The 22,883-nt window shown below is 38.0% G+C and overlaps 1 protein-coding gene across 3 annotated transcripts in view; it reads left to right on the top strand.

Annotated features, from left to right (window-relative positions):
* LOC106090681 (cytotoxic granule associated RNA binding protein TIA1) overlaps window positions 1–22,883 on the top strand; it is a 348,445-nt gene that overhangs the window by 201,065 nt on the left and 124,497 nt on the right. For all 3 annotated transcript variants that reach the window (XM_059363826.1, XM_059363828.1, XM_059363827.1), the window contains exon 2: window positions 15,287–15,374. In XM_059363826.1, coding sequence (XP_059219809.1) covers window positions 15,287–15,374 — 88 coding nt within the window. The remainder of the gene's footprint in view (window positions 1–15,286; window positions 15,375–22,883) is intronic.

The raw sequence follows: 22,883 nt of genomic DNA, 5'->3' as shown, positions 1-22,883 counted from the left end.
GATTAACATCCTGGCAAGAACATCAGTAATGCTGGCGACATTTGTAAGGTATTATGACAAGGACTATGACGAACCATGGTGATGTCAGGCGGGTCTGGCAGAGCATCTAGGTTTGTCAGGCATCTAGGGGTGTCAGGCATCTAGGGTTGTCAGCCATCTAAGGGTGACAGGCATTGAGGGGTGTCTGGCATCTAGGGGTGTCAGGGAAGGAAGCGGCACGATTAGCTGATAAGCGCGAATCGTGCCAAGGAATCAGTGAGCCCTCCATTGTGTGAGCATTTTGGTAGTTTGGACGCTCCTAAACACCTGGGTTCATATCCTGGCAAGAAAATCAGTAATGCTGGCGACATATGGAAGGTACTATGAAAAAAAAAACTTCTCCTTAAAGAGGTGTTGCACAGTGGGAAAAAATAAAAAAGAAACTCGAAAAATATATGCAGTGTGAGAATGGGTAGAGATATTTCTTTGAAATAAAGATACCTTACTATTATTTTGCAGATGAAAGCGTCATTAAATACCAAAAATTAATCCTGCTCGATTTTTTTTAAAAAATCCTCAAAATATACTTTTCGGACGAATATGATTTCGAAATCGGCATTTTTTAGTAAATATGCTGTGGAGGCTTCAAATATTGTTTGGTGCACTATTTATTTTGCATGGGCTTAGGTGACATGTGGAGTAAAACCAAGTAAAAAGGCGATAAGTTGGCCAGGGTATATACATATGTAAACCAACTTTCGTCATAAACCGGTGAAAAATGTATAATTTATACAGCCATAGCAGCTTATAGAAATATGGTAGATTTGGACCAAATTCGGAACGGACATTGAGTGGTCTAATAAGGACAATGTTAAATTTTGTAGAACAAAATATTGGTCTTTTTGGTAGCTCTATCCAAATATAGACCGATCTAAACCATAAACGACACGCACGTAGAAAAGCCTAACATAAGTCATTGTGTCAAATTTAAGAGCGAAATCTGATCATAAATGCACCTTTCATGGGGTCAAGACTTTAAATCCATCGGGGCCAAATTAAAAAAGGATATCGAAGGCCTTAACACAAATCACAGGATCAAAGTTCGGCGACATTGGAGAATAAATGCGCCTATTATAGGCCAAAATCCTTAAATCGTGATATCGGTCTATATGACAGCTTTATCCATATCTAAACCGATCTGAGTCAAATTGCAGAGAGATATCGGAGAGCCTAACACAACTCACTGTCCTGCATCTGTGCAAAGTTTCAGCTGAATATCTCCATTTTTAAAGAATGTAGTGTGATTTCAACAGACAGAAGGACAGACAGGCGGGCATGGCAAGAGCGTCTTAAATTTTTACGACTATCAAGAATTTATATATACTCTATAGGGTCGGAAATGGATATTTCGATGTGTTTCAAATGGAAAGGCAAAATGATTGTACCCCCATTCTTCAGTGGAGGGTAGAAAAACATGTACCCAATTGGAGGTACTCGAAGAGCTTTTCCAATTTTTTAATAAAAAATTGCCTGTTTTGAAGTAAATGTAGCAATCGCGCCTATAATACCTGAAAAGCGCCTATAATACGTCCTCCTTATAAGCAAAAAAATTAAGATATTATAGCAAATATTTTGCAAAAAACCCAATCAATGAAAATACTTTTTTTGACAAAAAAAAGCAAAAAATTCTCTTTTTTAAATTTTTTTTTAAATTGCAAACTATATAACTTTTAACTTAATAATCAGGTGTGGATATATGTTGCGGCAAAGTCTTTGTTAATTGTGCTACGAATACAAATCATGTACAACCAGTAAAGAAGGCAAAGATCGGGCGTTGCTAACTGTATAATACGCTACAAGGGTAGGTGTAGTGTATTATACAATCAGCCAATTTTGATACAACTTGTCGGATGTTTCAGATGGGTTATAAAACAATCGGTTTCAAATTTCGAGCAAATACGATCAAACTGTAATAGCACCCGTTGAAAAATTATGCAAATCCCCCCAAATCTGATGAACATATATATGAGAGCTATATCTAAATCTGAACCGATTTCCATGAAATCGAGGGTCAAGAGAAAATTCTTCCTTGTAAAATTCGTGAGAATCGGTTAACAAATGACAATTTTATTGCATTATTATTACAAGTCGGATGAACACATATATATGGGAGCTCGTATATCCTTGAAACCAGTAGAGAAATTGTATACGAACTTTTTTGTAGGTAAAAGAAAAATTTTGAAAATTGGACTACAAATGCGGAGGTGACCAATTTAAGTAACCTGCCAAGAGGCGCCCGGATCACCTAGGACCTTGAAGGTTTGCTCACAATCTCGTTACACCTCAGCGCTAACGACTTCAAATTTCAAAGAGATATCTTTACCCATTCTCACACGGCATATATTTTACTTGTGTTTTTTTCGGTTTTCTCCCACTGTGTGTCTCACTGCGTCATGCCATTCGGACTCGCTTTATAAAGGAGGTCCTTATCATTGAGCTTAATAAACTTACATCGGACAGCACTCATTTCTATAGAAATTCGCTTCTAGTGTTTTATGGAATATTCGTGAGTAAATTTACTTAGGGTCCAAGGTGTCGTATAATGAATTTGGTTGTTATTATCATCGAATACTAACCATACGCACCCTTGTTCAATATATTTATACCCTACACCACTACTGTGGTACAGGGTATTATAACTTAATTAATTTGGTGCCCGATTTCACTGAAACAGTGACTTGAGTAAAAGTTCGCAGAACATGAATCAAATATGATCCAGACCAGCCCCATTTGCAAATTACTATGTGGAGTTTTTATAAAAAAGGATGTAAATTTATTCATGGTGTTGGGTATAAAAAGTTCGAACTTAACCTTTTTAATACCCAAAACCGCAGGATAGGGGGAATATTCATTTAGTCCGACCCTACAAAGTAAATATATTTCGGATTGTCGTAAAATTCTAAGACGATTAAGCGATGTCCGTGTGTCTGTCCGATTGTCCGTCCACCCGTCTGTCCGTCCGTCTGTTGTAATCACTCTAGAGCCTTAAAAAATTGACATATTGAGCTGAAATTTGGCACAGATACGTCTTTTTGATGTACGCCGGTTAAGTTCTTGAATGGGACAAGTCGGACCATATTTGGATATAGCTGCTATATAGACCGATTTTCCGATAAAGGGTCTAATGCCCATAACAACTTTATTTTGCAGAAATTTGAAACAGTGAGTAGCTTAAAGCTTTTCAATAACTGAGCCAAATATGGTTCAGATCGAAATATATTAAGATATAGCTGCCATATAGACCGATCTCCCGATAAGTAGTATGAAGACCATAAAAGTTTTATTTATTACCCGATTCTGCTGAAATTTGCAACAGTGGGTTATTTTAAGCTTTCCGACATCTGACTTAAATATGGATTAGATCGGTGTATATTTAGATGTAGCTGCCTTATAGGCCGATCTCCCGATAAAGGGTCTGAAGCCCACAAAACTTTATTTTTTAAGCGATTTCGCTGAGTTATTTTTAGCCTCCTAACACTCGACTTAAATATGGTACAAATATGGATCAGACTGTATTTAGATATAGCTGCCATATAGACCAATCTGCCGATAGGGGGTCTGAAGCCAATAAAAGCTTTATTTATTACCCGATTTCGCTTAAATTTGAAGCAGTGAGTGGGTTAAGACCTCCCAACATCCAACCTAAATATGGTTATGATCGTACTATATTTAGATATAGCTGCAATATAGACCGATCTGCCGATAAGGGGACTGAAGCCCATAAAAGCTTTATTTATTACCCGATTACGCTGAAATTTTATATCCGATATCGCGATATACGACCTTCATATGGTTCAGATCGGTTTATAATTGTACGTATCTGCCAAAAAGACCAATATTTGATTCTATAAAATTGAATAGTGACATTTGCCCAAAAAGTAATTGCGGATTTTTCATATAGTCGGCGTTGACAAAAATTTTTCAACGGCTTGTGACTCTGTAATTGCATTCATTCTTCTGTCAGTTATCAGCTGTTACTTTTAGCTCGCTTTAGAGAAAAGTGCGCGAAATTTTGTTTACATTTGTTTGTTTGGCGTCAATTTTAATATGGAGCCCTCAAAGGAGCATTTTCGTCATATTTTACTTTATATTTCCGTAAAGGAAAAAACGCGAAGCAGGTTGCTAAAAAGTTACGAGATGTGTATGGTGATGAAGCCTTAAAAGGAAGACAGTGTCAAAATTGTTTTCGCAAATTCCGTTCTGGAGATTTTTCACTTAAAGATGAACCACGTTCAGGTCGGCCAAATGAAGTTGATGATGACCACATCAAAGCATTAATCGAATTGGATCGTCATGTAACTGAGAGTGAGATAGGAGAGAAGTTAAATATACCAAAATCAACCGATATTATCACATAAAAAGTCTTGGACTGGTGAAAAAGCTTGATATTTGGGTACCACATGTATTGAAAGAAATTCATTTAACAAACCGAATGAACGCTTGTGATATGCACCTTAAACGCAATGAATTCGATCCGTTTTTAAAATGATTCATAACTGGAAATGAAAAATGGATTGTTTACAACAACGTTAGTCGAAAACAATCATGGTAATATATATTAGACCACTCAATGTCCGTGCCGAATTTGGGTGCATAATTTATCCAATTTTCACCAGATTGTGGCGAAAGGGGGTTAACATATACACTTTGGGTATCCAAAGTTCGACCCGGCCGAACTTAGTGCCTTTTTACTTGTTTTACTTTTTTTCACTTTAAAAATCATTTGTGCCGTTTTCCTTAAATTTTTATTATTCATGTCGCGACAACGCCATTGATTAACTCTTGCAACGTCACTGACAGGATATGTGATTGCATTGCCATTGCATTGTATGGTATGTATGTTTGTGTGTCATAGAAATGGTTATGTACACTTTGCTATTTAAATATACATTTGTACGCGGTGATTGTTCGAGATTTTGCAACCATAAAGTTGTTGATTAATATTTTCGTTTCTGGGTGATATTGTGTGCAGCAGGCTTGGGCGTATATGACTTCTGCAATGCTTCGCTTATTTTACACAATGAATTGTTGTAACAACACAAGAGAAACCAAATGTAAAATGTCCTTACCAACAACTTGTAAAAATATGACAACTCAAATATCCTAAAATGTTCATACGTAAGAGAGGAATTAATATTTGGAATATGTCTCCAAAAGTTTAAACAAATTATCAAATTAAGTTGATTATGCATGCTTCTGCTTCTTCTCTAAAGTTTGTTTGCACAGAATCAAAAATTAACATTAATATAAGTTTTATATGCAAATACATAGGAAATATACTTGTATGTGTGTGTGTGTGTGTGTGTGCATATATATTTGATCAAGTTTTCCTATCCAAGGAAAGCATTAATTTGTTTTGAAATTTTCTTCCTCAAGGCTTAACAAATTATCAACATTAATTTTGAATTGATTATTTAAACCATTAACTTGGGAAATAATTATATTAATATCAAACGCTTATATTTAACAATAATGCAATTGGCTTAAGGACCTTAGTTGTCAAAGGCTTTGCAGAAAATGTTGGGTTTCAATTTAGACTTTGTTTATCTAATCATTAAATAAATAATCAGCAAGCAGAAACAGGAAGGAATAAAAGGAAGGAAATGAAATCACCTGCATGGAAATTTGCATATTTGATAACCACATACACAAGATTACAAATTGAAGTTGAATCGATAGTTTGAGTACGTATTCTATAGTGGGCACATTCAATACGCCACTAACACCACTTTCTTCGAGAGTCAATAATATCGCATACAAGATACTCTCGAGCGTACTGTGTGAAAGATTAAAACCAAAAATCAATGAGAAAATTTGACCCTATCAATGCGGCCTTAGACCTGATAAATCCACCTTGGACCAGATATTCACTATGCGCCAAATAATGTAAAAGACCCGAGATAGACAAATCAACACCTACTATCTCTTTGTTGGCTACTCAGCCGCTTTCGATGCTCCTTTACTTTCAAAGGTATGTCAAGTCTGAGTTTGGTTTCCCTGCAAAATTAATTAGACCCTGCAGGATGACGCTTGCTGATACGCGTTCCTCAGTAAGAATAGGAAAGAATCTCTCCGAACCATCTAATACCAAACGAGGTTTCAGACAAGGAGACAGCCTACCATGTGATCTCTTTAATATCCTGCTGGAAAGGATTATACGAGATGCAGATGTGAATAGATATGGCACACTAATCACAAGAGAACATATGCTACTCGCCTATGCCAACGACATCGACATTATAGGTCGGTCACCGCAAGTAACTGCAGCTTTTGAAAGAATCGAAAGAAAGTCAGTGAAAATAGGTTCAAGTTTAAGCTCAATGATAGGGGGTCTCGTTTTTATAGCCGATTCCGAACGGAGTGCCACAGTGCGACACCTCTTTGGAGAGAAGTTTTACGTGGCATAGTATCTCACAAATGTTGCTAGCAATATGAGGGGAAAACCACCGCTGAAATTTTTTTTTGTGATGGTCTCGCCAGGATTTGAACCCAGGCGTTCAGCGTCATAGGCGGACATGCTAACCTTTGTGCTACGGTGGTCCAATCTGACGAACATAAATATGGAAGCTACATCTAAATCTGAACCGATTTTGAACAAACTTGCTAGATATTGTGGTAGGCATCGAGGAAAGCGTTGTGCAAAACTTTGGCAAGATTGATCAATAATTTCACTTTTTGGAAGCAAAAGCGCCACCTAGACTTGAATACAAATTTTAATGCCATATTCGTAATCTACTCCCAGATACGTTTCATTTGAGTCCCATAAAGACATGGTCGGCTAATATGCCCATTTGGGGGTACTTGGGGGTGGGGCGACCTCCCATTACTAGGACCTAATTTTGTATGCCATATTTGTAATCTACTGTCGAATACTTTCGAATATATCTGTGTAGAGGAGTTTTTGGGTTGGGGATGCCCGCTGGCTACTTGGACACAAATTTTTAAACGATATTCGTTTTTTAGTCTCCAATACCTTTCATTTGAAACCCATATTGTGCCTATCGGCCCACTTTTGGTTTTCGATGACGTTGTTGGAGAATGGGGGTTGGGACCGCCCCCATCCGATATCTAAAAATTATATAGCCTATATTTCCTTCCAGACAAACTTAAAAAAATCGGTTAAGCCGTTTTTGATTCTACAGAACAAACAAAAAAACCGAATCCCATATAGTCATAAATAGATAGATGGGTCATATGCCCATTTAAGGAGTTTTTGAGGGTAGGGTGACCCCCATATTCTTCGATCCGATTTTGTATGCCAGATTCGTAATCTACTCCCGAATGCCTTTCATTTGAGCCCCATATTGACATGAACGTCCAATATGTCTGTTGGGGGAAATTTTAGTGTTGGGGCGGCCCGATGGGTACTTAGACGGAAATTGTAATACCATATACGTATTCTATTTCCAATATTTTTCGTTTGATACCCATATTGTCCCGATCGCTCCACTTTTGATTTTGGGTGGTGTTTTTAGGTAACGGGGAGGGTCCGAAATCAACAAATTGTAAACCCTTTTTCTCCTTCCTGACCATATTCGCAATCTACTCCCTAATACCTATCATTTGAGTTCCATATTGTCATGATCTTCCAAACAACCTATTTTAGGGGGTTTTGGGGTTGGGGCGGCTCTTCAATTTTTAGTATGAAATTCGTACCTTTCATTTGAATCCCATACTTTTGGGGATTTTGATATCCTTCCGATATCAAAAACCTTTGTAGCCTATGTTACCTTCCAGACCAATCTACACAATCTGTGAAAATTTCAAGGTAATCTGTTCAGCCGTTTTTTAGTCTATACGGAACAAACAAACAAACAAACACAAGTTCAATTTTGTATATAATATATGAGAGCTATATCTTAATCTTAACCGATTTTCATGAAATGCGCCAGTAATGTCGAGAGTCAAGAGGAAATCCTTCCTGCTAAACTTCGAAAGAATCGGCTAAAACATTACCAATTTATTACATTATTACTGCAAATCGGACGAACAGATCGGAGCTATATCCAAATCAGAACCGATTTTTTCCAATTTTAATCTCTACGCCCAAAACAAAAATGGATGCATCGAATTTGAGGACGATCGGATGAAAATTGTGACCTGTACTTTGTCACAAGTTAACATGGACAGACAGACAGACTAGCTAGATCGAATCAGAAAGTGATTCATTGTCGATCGATATACTTATCAATGGGTCTATCTCTCTTCCTTCTGGGTGTTACAAACAAATGCACTAAGTCAAAATACCCTGTACCACAGTAGTGGTGTAAGTTATATTTATTGCCAAGTTTCTTAAGGTAATATTAACTCCTACAATGTCTGCTACATCACGATTGCAATCAGTTTTATATTGAATGCCAATATTTTAACTACTTTATATTTCTGAACGGAAAATGAGCTTTCTATTATGCCCACTTGGTCAGGAAGCGCTGTTGCAGTTGACTTGCCCCTGATGAAGGCGTTTTTAAGATTTTTTCGCTGAAATCTTGGGGTTCCCAACATATCATCAGGTCAAAACTTAAAACAGACTTAAATAATTGTCTCTTAATAGTAAAATTGTAGCTGAAGGTCATTTAAAACTACTCCTAAGAACGAAAAATGTGTATGTTTGAATACTCATTTGTTAGAAATTCCCTAAAATAGTATAACTCTGGCACCATGAATATGGTTAAAAGCTCTCGCCAACTTATGAATGTCGATAGCAAAACCATAGTTACACACTGGGCACACATACTAGTCGTATATTGTTTCCATTTGCCATTTATTGTTTCTGAACAAATAATAATAACTTTTTACCCCTCGCAGTGCTGCTTCACCAACTCCTGCCCTTCTGCATGCTCCACCACTTATTAATTACAATGGCAGACATGTGTCTTCGACATGTAGTTAATCGTAGTCCTTTTGGGGGGCTATATTCGAATACTTTAGCTTCATGATGATTGCGGGAGTGAGAGGTGTTTGTGTATGGATTCGTTAATGCATATTCATATGCTTGTATGTGGAAATGTGTAAATGAGAATATATGTTATCTGCCTATACAGAGTGTGTGTGTGTGTGTGGGTTTTTATTAATGTAATGTTGTTTGCTTCCCAACCATTCAATTTACATTTATTAAGCTCTTTTTGTCTATATTTAAGTCGCGACGATATATTAATTCCTGTTTGTTTTACAAATTTTCACCATTCCCCTTTGGTCGAATACTCACTCGTATAGACAAAGAAAATGTTCATGCCCAAAATACAAACAAACTCTGTACCATAAACAGACACACTCATAAATTCACAAATATTTGTCTGTTTATGTCTTTTTGTATACTGTATGTGTGTGCGTAGGTATGTTCCATGCTCTGAAGGTTATAAGTGTGGGTGTATGTGAGGACGAGCAAATGCTATGGCAAAAGAATGTTGCTGATGTTGCTTTTACTTAAATCCTTACCCTTAAATAATTAGCACTATTCAGGGAAAGAAGTTATGTTCAGGGGCCAAACTTTAATCTTCACGTACAGGGTGTCAATTAAGGGCTGATTATATTTGCCAGAACAAAGAGTAGTAGACGAGTGTTCTGAATTGGTGGCATATGACATCATTGATTTAATTGTGGTGTTAGATGACAGGAAGCAAAAATAAAAAAGAAACTCATACAACTGAAGATAAGTCCTATAATCCAACACATTCTTCAACATCATGGTACAAAAGACAATATTGGCATCTACATTAAATGTATTTACATAGGTCAGGTTTGTTTAAACTAGCTGACACCTTTAAGTCTTCAGACTATTGAATCGTATATCGAAATGCATTTTATTAACAATCATATTCTCCTACTACAATGGTCTTTTGGACAATTTAAAACATTTTCGATTTTCTGCAATTTATTGTCAATCTATGCTTCAGCAATAATAATGTTGAACATTTCTATTGATGCCCCTGAACAGGAAAGTCATTGCCATCACCATAGAAACTGCAATTACCTTTGAGTAAAATATGCTACTAATATCGTACAGAGATGGCTAATTTTCCCATTTCTATCTCTATATATACATGTGTGTGTGTGTGTGTCCAAACTATTGTGTTCATGTTTTCGATTTGTGCGAATTCCTATTAAGTGACCTTCTTAAGTTCCCAACGCATATTACCAAATTGGGATACCCTTTTGTGAGTGTATACGAATATCTGGAAATGAACGCGTGCATGTCATATATGCATGGATGTTAAAGAACATACTACACACACATAACTATTCATACAAATGTTTATGACTGCTGGGAGATACTTTCACCGTAACTCTAACAAACACTTATATAAATGTACATACATATCCATAAAATATACTACATAATGTTTACACACGAATATAAATAACTACACACAAACGCACACACACACACATACAAACACATACGTATAAGGATGGCTCACAATGAAGGCAAGTGTAAGATTCAATATTTTGTAAAGTGGGTCATATGAAAAGAACAAAAATTATATCAAAAACTATATTAATATAAAATCAATATAATCAAATTGAATTGAAATATAAGAAAATAAAATCAATAAAAAAAGATATTAAAACAAGTAAAAAGGCGTTAAGTGCGGCAGGGCCGGGATACCTACCACAACCTTTCATCAGAATCCGGTGAAAATTGCATACCTTATGTCCCATACCAGTTATATTAAAATATGTTGCGGTTTGGACCAAATACTAATAGATACAAGTCATTTGTGTATAACAAAATATTGGTCTTTTTAGTAGCTATATCTAATGTCGAACTACATCTATCGGATGTCGAACAGCCTAACAAGTCACTCTTTCAAATTTCAGTGAAATCGGATTATAAATGCGCCTTTTATGGGGCCAAGACTTTAAATCGAGATATCGATCTATATGACAGCTATATCCAAATCTGGACCGATTTGGGCCAAGTTTAAAAAAAAAAATCGAAGAGCCTAGCACAACTCACTGTCCTAAACTTCGGCGAAATCGGTCAATAAATGCGCCTATTATGGCCCCAAAACCTTAAATCGAGAGATCGGTCTATATGGCAGCTATATCCAAATCTGGACCGATCTAAACCGAATTGAAGAAGGATGTCGAAGAGCCTAACACAACTCACTGCCCCAAATTTCAGCAAAATCGGATAATAAATGCGCCTGCCTGCGTTCAATTCCTGGCGATAACATCGGACAAAATATAAAACGGTGGTGATACCCTCTTAATGCAGGCGACATTTGCCATGCATGGTCATGTAAAAAATTCTCCCCAAAGAAATGACGGTCGCCCTGCGGACCGTCATTCGGACTCGGCTATAAAAAAAAGTTCATTATCATTGAGTTTAAACTTTAATCGAAAAGCTTTCATTGATGTGTGAGAAGTGTGTCCCTTCTCGGTTTCTGGGTAAATTTTTACTCCACTCCGAAATACCTTTCTTTTGAGTCATATCATCAATTTCCCGAAAATTTATCAATTTTAACATCAAAAAGCTTTTATTTTATAGGGAGGTAATTTCGGGTGGGGCAGTTCCCCAAACGCTCTTCAATTGGATATCAAATTCTTTTTTTGTACCCTCAATCATAGGATGGGGGTATACTTATTTCGCCATTAACACCTCGAAATATGCGTCTGAGACCCCATAAAGTGTATATGTTCTTGATCGTCGTAACATTTTTTGTCGATCTAGCCATGTCCGTCCGTCCGTCCGTCTGTCTGTCGAAGGAGTACAGCTAGCCGCTTCAAATACTTCTCATTAGAGTAGGGTTGTAAATGGGCCATATCAGTCCATGTTTTGATATAATAGCTGCCATATAAACCGATCTTGGGTCTTGACTTCTCGAGTCTCTAGAGGTCGCAATTCTGATCCGATTTGAAACTTTGCACATGGTGTTTTGGTATCTCTTCCAACAACTACGATAAGCATAGTTCAAATCGGTCCATAACCCGATATAGCTGCCATATAAACCGATCTTGGGTCTTGACTTCTTGAGCCTCTAGAGTGCGCAATTCTTATCCGATTGGAATGAAATTTTGCATGATGTGTTTTGTTATGATATCTAACAATTGTGCCAAATAAGGTTCAAATCGGTTCATAGCCTGATATAGCTGTCATATAAACCGATCTGGGGACTTGACTTTTAGGGCTTCTAGAGGGCGCAATTCCTATCCAAATTGTCTGAAATTTTATGCAACGTATCCTCTCATGACCATCAACTTACGTGTTTATTATGGTCCGAATCGGTCTATAGCCCGATACAGCTTCATATAAATCGATCTCTCCATTTCACTTTTTGAGCCCCCAAAGGGCGCAATTCTAATTCGAATTGGCTGACATTTTACACGGGTCTCCAACATATAATTTAATTGTGGTTCAAACCGGACCATATCTTGATATCGCTCTAATAGCAGAGCAAATCTTTCTTTTATCCCTTTTTGCCAAAGACGAGATGCCAGAAGAAGAACTCCACAAATGCAATCCATGGTGGAGGGTTTCGGCCCGGCTGAATTTAGCACGCTTTTACTTGTTTTCTCTTAAGCACCTTTCGTTTGAGCTCTATATTGCCGTTATTGGTCTATATACCCATTTGGTTGGATTTGGACGGCCCCCGTGGCACCCAACCCCAACAATAGAAACCATGTTTTGTTTTGACTGTGAGAGTGCAAAAAAGAATTTCAAACGAATCGTATTACTAATCTCTGAGATATGGTGATTTTGAAAATTACGGGAGGGATGGCACTCAAACATTTCGACTCAACTATGGATATCAAATTCGTGCTGTACTCCCAAATCCATTTAATGTGAGCCCCATATTGCTATGGTCTGAAATATGAAATGTTTGGAGGGTGTTTTGGGGCTAGGGCGGCCACCGGCACTTTGCCCCGAAAATAGATATCAAACTCGTTCTTTGCTCCCAAATTGCGTTGATTTGAGCTCCATATTGCCATAATTGGAAATGAAGTTCATTTTGGGGGCGCTTTAGGGCGTACCGGTCCTTATTCTCTCGCCCGAAACTGAATCGAATAGACCGGTGCTTGTTCTCCCGACAGAACCTTCCGTTTTCGGAATAAGTGTTTAGAGGTCTTATACAGTTCACTTTTCCAAATTTACTGATATTGAATGAAAAGTCCTTATTATGAAGACTATTTGGAATATCTGTCTATGTAAGAGTTATAATTCTATCCATGAAATATGGTCCGTTTAAAGGTTTACCTGTATAAAAACAAAATATATCTCAATGGCGACGACGTGTTAGCCCATGAGCTGTGGTGGAATCCTCTGTATGTTATAAAGAGTGATTTGTTAAGAGCTTGATAACTTTTTTTTTAAAAAAAAACGCATAAAATTTGCAAAATCTCATCGGTTCTTTATTTGAAACGTTAGATTGGTCCATGACATTTAGTTTTTGAAGATAATTTCATTTAAATGTTGACCGCGGCTGCGTCTTAGGTGGTCCATTCGGAAAGTCAAATTTTGGGCAACTTTTTCGAGCATTTCGCCCGGAATAGCCCGAATTTCTTCGGAAATGTTGTCTTCCAAAGCTGGAATAGTTGCTGGCTTATTTCTGTAGACTTTAGACTTGACGTAGCCCCACAAAAAATAGTCTAAAGGCGTCAAATCGCATGATCTTGGTGGCCAACTTACCGGTCCATTTCTTGAGATGAATTGTTCTCCGAAGTTTTCCCTCAAAATGGCCATAGAATCGCGAGCTGTGTGGCATGTAGCGCCATCTTGTTGAAACCACATGTCAACCAAGTTCGGTTCTTCCATTTTTGGCAACAAAAAGTTTGTTAGCATCGAACGATAGCGATCGCCATTCACCGTAACGTTGCGTCCAACAGCATCTTTGAAAAAATACGGTCCAATGATTCCACCAGCGTACAAACCACACCAAACAGTGCATTTTTCGGGATGCATGGGCAGTTCTTGAACGGCTTCTGGTTGCTCTTCACTCCAAATGCGGCAATTTTGCTTATTTACGTAGCCATTCAACCAGAAATGAGCCTCATCGCTGAACAAAATTTGTCGATAAAAAAGCGGATTTTCTGCCAACTTTTCTAGGGCCCATTCACTGAAAATTCGACGTTGTGACAGATCGTTCGGCTTCAGTTTTTGCACGAGCTGTATTTTATACGGTTTTACACCAAGATCTTTGCGTAAAATCTTCCATGTGGTCGAATAACACAAACCCAATTGCTGCGAACGGCGACGAATCGACATTTCACGGTCTTCAGCAACACTCTCAGAAACAGACGCAATATTCTCTTCTGTACGCACTGTACGCATTCGTGTGGTTGGTTTAATGTCCAATAAAGTAAACTGAGTGCGAAACTTGGTCACAATCGCATTAATTGTTTGCTCACTTGGTCGATTATGTAGACCATAAATCGGACGTAAAGCGCGAAACACATTTCGAACCGAACACTGATTTTGGTAATAAAATTCAATGATTTGCAAGCGTTGCTCGTTAGTAAGTCTATTCATGATGAAATGTCAAAGCATACTGAGCATCTTTCTCTTTGACACCATGTCTGAAATCCCACGTGATCTGTCAAATACTAATGCATGAAAATCCTAACCTCAAAAAAATCACCCTTTATAAGGTCCTTGAATATCGCCCTTAAAGATGTAATCGTTCTTTCATAAAGAAACTATGCTAACAAATAGAAGATTATCAGCGAGTTCATTCTATTTTCATTACTTCGTCTTGTTGCTTTAAATAATAAAATTGAATTTCGTATGTTATTTGAATGGCACCGATTTCCACTCTACTACAACTTTCCTGATATAAATAAAATAAAAACTCTTAACTTATAGCCACCTTAATATTGTATGTTCTCTAACTTATTTTCCTTCTTAGTTTGGCAATGTATATATACATGTATTGCATTTGATTTGATGTTTTCATTTACAAACATTTCGTTTGGTCCTATTTTCTTGGTAGAACTGGCATAAGACTTATTAATATTTTCATCTTTATATGCTAGTGCTATTTTGTCTATTATTTGTTCTTGGCACATCTCATGTGAATTTATGCGTTCAAGTAAATGTACGAGGGTGTATCAAATTCCCGAAAGGCATTCAGGATGGCAATGGCTATGGTCATGGCAAAGAGGAAGCAAAGGCAAAGCGCTTTCGCATTATTTAAGTTTCCTTAATGAGAAATAGGGAAGCCATATGATTAAATTGTATAGCTAAGCTTATTTGGTGCGTCTGTCTTTAATATGATTTTCTATTTTTTTTCTTATTCTCTCATTGCAGAACAATTTCATATTTTCGTTGGCGATCTAAGTTCAGAAATCGAAACTCAACAGCTGCGTGAGGCATTTACGCCATTTGGTGAAATATCGTAAGTATTGATTTAATAATTAATTGAGATAGTGTACAAGTATTTTCTTGGGGTCAAGGTACATTAAATTAACATTAACGAAAGTGTTGAAGGATTAAAGATGAAAGATTAGGGAAAATACCAAATTTGTTTATTGAACTATTGTAGATTAAATATGAATGAAGATAGTAATGGCCTTCAATAATTGTAATTGGCAATTGCGTGGGTGTTCAGTAGGACTTGAAGTAGAAATGTATGGAGATGTTTTGTAAAAGCTATAAAAGGGTGTGCAAATGTGGGTAATTTTTACCTGTACTAGTAAAGAAAGCCAAAAGTCGGGTGGTGCCGACTTTATAATACCCTACACCTACCCTATAAACACAAAAGGGGGACTACATCTAATTCTGAAACAAATTTGATGTATCCAGATAGATTATTAAAATTCGAGCAAAGCAAATATGTTCAAAATGTAATAACTACGGTTGACAAATGACAACAAATTATCCAAAATCTGATGAACAAATACATGGGAGCTATATCTAAATCTGAACCGATGTCGAGCAAACTTTATGGATATTGTGGAATTCGTCGAGGAAACCGTTGCACAAAATTTTGGGAATATTGGTCAATAAATGCGCTGGCAGTGGGTCTGGCGATGGGAAAATATATATGGGAGTTATATCCAAATCTTCACCGATTTCTATGAAATACACCAGAAGCATTAAGAGTTAGAAGAAAATCCTTTCCAACAAATTTCAAGAGAATCGGTCAACAAATGACCATTTTACTGCTGTATTACTGGAAATCGGACGAAAATATATATGGGAGCTATATCCAAATTTGAACCGATCCCACCAAATTTCAAGAGAATACGTTAACAAATGACCATTTAATTGCATTATTACTGCAAATCGGACGAATGCTATATCCAAATCTAAACCGATATTTTCCAATTTCAATAAACTTCGTCTCTAGGCTGAAAAACATGTAAATATCAAATTTGAAGACGATCGGATGAAAATTGAGACCTGTAGTTTGTACACAATTTAACATGGACAGACAGACAGACGGACAAATAGATAGACGGACAGACAGACAGACGGACATAGCTAATTGAATCAGGAAGTGATTCTGAGTCGATCGGTGTACTTATCAATGGGACTATCTCTCTTCCTTTTGAGTGCTACTAACTAATTCACTAAGTTATAATTCCCTATACCACAGTAGTGGTGAAGGGTATAACGAGTAAAAACGTACCAAGTTAGTCCATGACAAACTTTGGATTGCCACCACCAAAGATATATTTATCATCTTATTATACCCTACGCCATAGGATGGGGTATACTAATTTCGTCATTCTGTTTGTAACTACTTAAAATATATGTCTGAGACCCCAAAAAGCATATATATTCTCGATCGTCTTGACATTTTATATCAATATAGCCATGTCCGTCCGTCCGTCTGTCCGTCCGTCAGTCCGTCCGTCTGTCCGTCCATTCGTCCGTCCGTCTGTCCGTCCGTCTGTCCATCTGATTGTCGAAAGCACGCTAACTTTCGAAGGAGTAAAGCTAGCCGCTTAAAATTTTGCACAAATACTTCCTATAAGTGTAGGTCGGTTGGGATTGTAAATGGGCCATATCTATCCATGTTTTGATATAGCTATCATGTGGCTCTTCTTGAGCCACTAAAGGACGTAATTCTTATCCGATTTGGATGAAATTTTGCGTGAGTTGTTTTGTTGCAGTTTCTAACAACTGTGCCAATTACGGTTCAAATCGGTCCATAATTTGACAAAGCTGTTGTATAAACCGATCTGGGGTCTTGACTTCTCGAGTCTCTACAGGATGCTATTCTTATCCGAATTGGCTGAAAATTTGCATGCGGTGTTTCGTTATGACGTCCAAAAACTATGCCAAGTACGGTATAGTCCATAACCTGATATAGCTGCCATATAAACTGATCTGGGATCTTGACTTCTTGAGCTTCAAGAGGGCGTAATTATAATCCGATTTGGCTGAAATTTTGTATAACGACTTCTCCCATGTATACGTGTCAAATATGGTCTCAATCGGTCTACAGCCTAATACTGCTGCCCTATTAACCGATCTCCCTATTTTACTTTTTGAGCCCCTTAAAGGCCCAATTCATATTCGATTCAATTATCATAGCAATTATTTTCTTTTATCCTTTGTTTGTCTAAAAAGAGATACCGGGAAAGAACTCGACAAATTCGATCAATGGTGGAGGGTGTATAAGATTCGGTCCGGCCGAACTTAGCACGCTTTTACTTGTTTTAACTTTTTTCTCTCCTCCATATTCCGTCTATCTAGACACATATTGGGTTCAGGTAATAAGAAACCGGCAGATCGGTCTATATGACAGCTATAAACAAATCTGATCCGACTTGACTCGTTCAAGAACATAAACTGCGTATTAAAGAAATATCCATCTGTGCCAAATTCCAGATCAAAATCTAAATTTTTTAAGAGTGTAGAGTGATGATTTATATAATGATGACTCAATCAGGATGCACTTTGAAGGTGTGGTCATGAAAATAGATATATCGATGTGCTGCAAAATGGATGACAATACAAAACTAGCACCGTACAGGAATTTTCCTTTATTTTCGAACCACTAGATTCCTTAAGAAAGATTTGCCTACATTAAAGCCCTTCAGGTGATATTGATATCTTTCGGCAGAGACTAGACTACTATGTGTTATAATTTCGTTATAAACACTGATCCAACCAAAATGCACGGAAATTTTTTTTTTTAATATTATCTAAATTATGTTTTGAATAAATAAAAAGTTCGGCCGGGCCGAATTTTGGGAACACATCACCATGGATAAATAAATAAATTTTGTTGATGAGCACAATTTTATTCTATATAAAGGGTGATTTTTTTGAGGTTAGGATTTTCATGCATTAGTATTTGACAGATCACGTGGGATTTCAGACATGGTGTCAAAGATAAAGATGCTCAGTATGCTTTGACATTTCATCATGGATAGACTTACTAACGAGCAACGCTTGCAAATCATTGAATTTTATTACCAAAATCAGTGTTCGGTACGAAATGTGTTCATTCACCGTAACGTTGCGTCCAACAGCATCTTTGAAAAAATACGGTCCAATGATTCCACCAGCGTACAAACCACACCAAACAGTGCATTTTTCGGGATGCATGGGCAGTTCTTGAACGGCTTCTGGTTGCTCTTCACTCCAAATGCGGCAATTTTGCTTATTTACGTAGCCATTCAACCAGAAATGAGCCTCATCGCTGAACAAAATTTGTCAAAATTTGAACACATTTCGAACCGAACACTGATTTTGGTAATAAAATTCAATGATTTGCAAGCGTTGCTCGTTAGTAAGTCTATTCATGATGAAATGTCAAAGCATACTGAGCATCTTTCTCTTTGACACCATGTCTGAAATCCCACGTGATCTGTCAAATACTAATGCATGAAAATCCTAACCTCAAAAAAATCACCCTTTACCAAACTTTTGGCAAACCAGCAAAAATTAAAAACTTCTAGGACCGAACAAGGATGATCGACAGACCGGTTTGCATATCAAGTTACAGACTGATTTGGATCGTATGAGGCACCTTTGCTGAAGGTCGTAACAGAACACCGAATGCAAAGTCGGACAAGAATTGCGGCTTGAACTCAAGAAGTCAAATCGGGAGATCGGTTTATATGGGAGCTGCATCAGATTATAGACCCATTCGGACCGTAATTGGCATAGTTTTTGGAAGTCATAACTGAATACCACATGCAAAATTTCAACTAAATTTGACCAAAACTGCGGCTTGTAAGGGCTCAAAAAGTCAAATCGGGAGATCGGTTTATAAGGGAGCTATATCTAAACCTGAAGCGATATAGCCCATTTGCAATCCCCATGGCCAGCATCAATATTAAGTATATGTGAAAAATTTTAAGCGGCTAGCTTTATGCGTTCGACCTCTACAGTGATTTCGACAGGCGGACGGACGGACATGGCCAGATCGACTCAGGACGTCGAGACGATCAAGAATATATATATTTTATGGGTTCTTAGACGAATATTTCTAGGTGTTCGGAATGACTAGATTGGTATACCCCCATTCTTTGGTGGGGGGTATAAAAAGGATCGCTTCAATGCTCGATGTAGAATACTTCTACCGTTGTGTAACGGGTAAAAGATATATATTTGGAAGCTATATCTAAATCTGAAACGATTTTGTTTCAAAATCAATTGCTATCATTCTTGGACCAAAAAAGTGACTTGTGCAAAATTTTACTATAATCGAACTACGAATGCGGCCTGTACCTTGATCACAAGCGAGGCCACCGTAGAGCAGAGGTTAGCATGTCCGCCTATGACGTTAAACGCCTGGGTTGAATCCTGGCGGGACCATCAGAAAAATTTTTCAGCACTGGTTTTCCCCTCCTAATGCTGGCAATATTTGTGAGGTACTATGCCATGTAAAACTTCTCTCCAAAGAGGTGTCGGACTGCGGCATGCCGTTCGGACTCGGCTATAAAATGGAGGCCCCTTATCATTGATCTTAAATTCGGAATCGGTTATGGGCAAAATTTGCATTTTTACTTTGATCGCTAGAAAACATGGACAGACAGACAGATGTGCAAAGCTTTATCGACTCCGAAAGTGATTCCAAGCCGATTGGTATACTTAACGGAGGATGAAGCACTTCTCCTTCTGAGCATTACAAACATTGCACAGGACTATAAAACGTTGTATCACAGTGTTGGTGTAGGGTATGAGAACTCCGCAGATGTGTTAATATTTTCGTTTTTATATGATAACATAAACCAATTAATGGGATTAAAAAAAATTGGCGCTGTTAATTAACCAATCGGAAATTTTGAAAACTATGAACCAAACACCCTCCCAAAAAGCTCACACAAAGAAAATCAACTCCTGTTATGGGTTTTATAGAAAATATTTTTATGTCGTTTCTCCTTTTTTGTTTGGCAAATAAATTGATTTGCCAAAAATGTCAAACCAAAAATAAATGGTTTATCGATGCTGTAAGCAATCAAGAATTTATAGATTTCTAGTTTCGTGGTTCTCCCCCTTCCCCAACCTGAAAAAGGCTTTCAATATTTCCAATAGCATTGTCAAATTTAACGAAAACAATTAAGTAATATTTCCCCCCTTTGCAGTTTTTCGGGAATTTCCGTCCTTGAGCCATAGCTGTAGGCGTCATCCTATTACAAACCACATTCACTCTACCGTTGCCACCATTTATTTGAACAGGGCAAGGATACGTTTTACATTTTCTCCAATAGTCATAAAACCTTTATCAACACAACACTATGAATTCTAAGGAAATTGAATCTGAACTTCCCATCCTTGCCTTTAATTTGCGGCAGTCCTTCGCACGCAAACAAACACAAGTATTTGCGTATGTGAAAGCAAGGATTTAAAGGCATCAGACACGTTCATACCAAAACGAAAAAAAAAAACGCCAAAAAGGGAGGGAAGTAGGCGGAAGAGGCATATCCAGCGAAAATCTTCCATGTGTTTAATTCAAATGATGAAAATAAATAAAGCGTGAATAGAGACGCCATCCGAGCAGACAAACAGACGGACGGACAGACAGACAATCCGTTGCCAGCATTATCATAATCAACACCTTCGTTAACACCACCACAACCGCCAGCAACGATATGATGAAGGCTATGACGAACATCATGGAGAAGCAGAAGAAGATGTCATGGAACAAAAACATTGTAATCGCACATACATCCAAACATCCATTTAAGCATATACATACATACGCACACATATGAGTAAAAGCCTATGGCCCAGATAGAAATGTTTGTGGAATCGATGGTAGGCAGGCATAAATGGTATGACAAGAATGAATAAAAAAAAACGACGGGCCATATTGTTTAGGGGCCTTAGTGGTATAACGACACTTGTGCGGTCTTCAGCCATGTTAAACTTCTTTACTAAGTGGTGTTGCTCTGTGATACGCCATTTATCATTGTGCTTTAAAAAGAATCGGACAGCACTCATGCTGTCCGTCCGTCCGTCTAGCTGTCGAACGCACGCCAACTTTCGAAGGAGTAAAGCTAGCCGCTTATAACTTTGCACAAATACTTCTTATTAGTGTAGGTCGGTTGGGATTGTAAATGGGCTATATCGGTCCACGTTTTGATATAGCTAACATATAAACCGGGATCTGGGATCTTGACTTCTTGAGCCGCTAGAGGGCACAATTCTTATCCGATTTGGCTGAAATTTTGCACGACGTGTTTTGTTATGATATCCAACAACAGTGCCAAGTATGGTTCAAATCGGTCCATAACCTGATATAGCTGCCATATAAACCTATCTGAGGTCGTGACTTCTTGAGCCTCTAGAGGGCGAAATTATTATCCGATTTGGCTGAAATTTTGCACGACGTGTTTTGTTATGACTTCCAACAATTGTGTTATGAATAGTTCAAATCGGTCCATAACCTGATATAGCTGTCATATAAACCGATCTGGGGTCTTGACTTCTCGAGCCACTAGATTACGCAATTATTATCCGATTTGGCTGAAATTTTGCATGAGGTGTTTTGTTACGACTTCTAACAACTGTGCAAAGAATAGTTCAAATCGGTCTATAACCTGATATAGCTGCCTATAAACCGATCTGAGGTCTTGACTTCTTGAGCGTCTAGAGTGCGCAACTCCTAGGCCAATGGAGACTATTCTAGATATCAGACCCATTGACGTACAGATTAAATGTGAGGCAGCCACTGCGGCCCAGAGACTTAAGGCCACCCATCGCCTTAAGTCTCTGGTCTCTGGGATTGAGGATGGGAGCAGCTAATACCATTGTGGTATAATCGAGGCGACGATAGGAAACCAGGAAGGAAGGGTAGAGGTTTCCGATCGGATATCTGAGACGGCACCTGAGGTCAAGTGCGGCTCAGAGACTTAAGGCGATGGGTGAATGGATTAAGGATGGGAGCTGCTCATACCATCGCGGTATAATCGAGGCGACGATAAGAAACCTGGAAGGAAGGGAAGAGGTTTCCGATCGGATATCTGAGACGGTACTTGAAGCCGAGTGCGTAGCAATGTTGCCAGCGGCACCGTCTTGGACTGGATATTCCATATGGAATATCGTGTTGCACGGATGGATCAATGCTAGAATGAAGAGTGGGCCTGGGGTTCTACATTGAGCACCCAAAGGCTGACATCTGTTTCAGACTGCCTGATCATAATACCATCCTGCGGGCAGAGATCCGAGCGTTCAAGGAATGCGTGATGTGGGTTAGTACTAACTCCAGGACGTCGAATGTGAACATCTTTATGGACCGTAAAATGGCCATAAGGTTAATAATAACCAGAGGGGAATATTATGAGACGTTGGAGCATTTTCTGGCTTTCACGGCTTACAGGCACCGGTCACTTTTTGATCAAAATGCAATAGTAGACTAGGGTACCGATTTAGATATATCTCCAATAAAAAGATTCTTCCTATTTTGATTGATATACCTACAACTTGAACATTTGTTAAC

Source organism: Stomoxys calcitrans, chromosome 2 (genome assembly GCF_963082655.1).
Source record: "Stomoxys calcitrans chromosome 2, idStoCalc2.1, whole genome shotgun sequence".
NCBI lineage: Eukaryota > Metazoa > Arthropoda > Insecta > Diptera > Muscidae > Stomoxys > Stomoxys calcitrans.
This window is presented reverse-complemented; position numbering and strand designations above follow the sequence as displayed.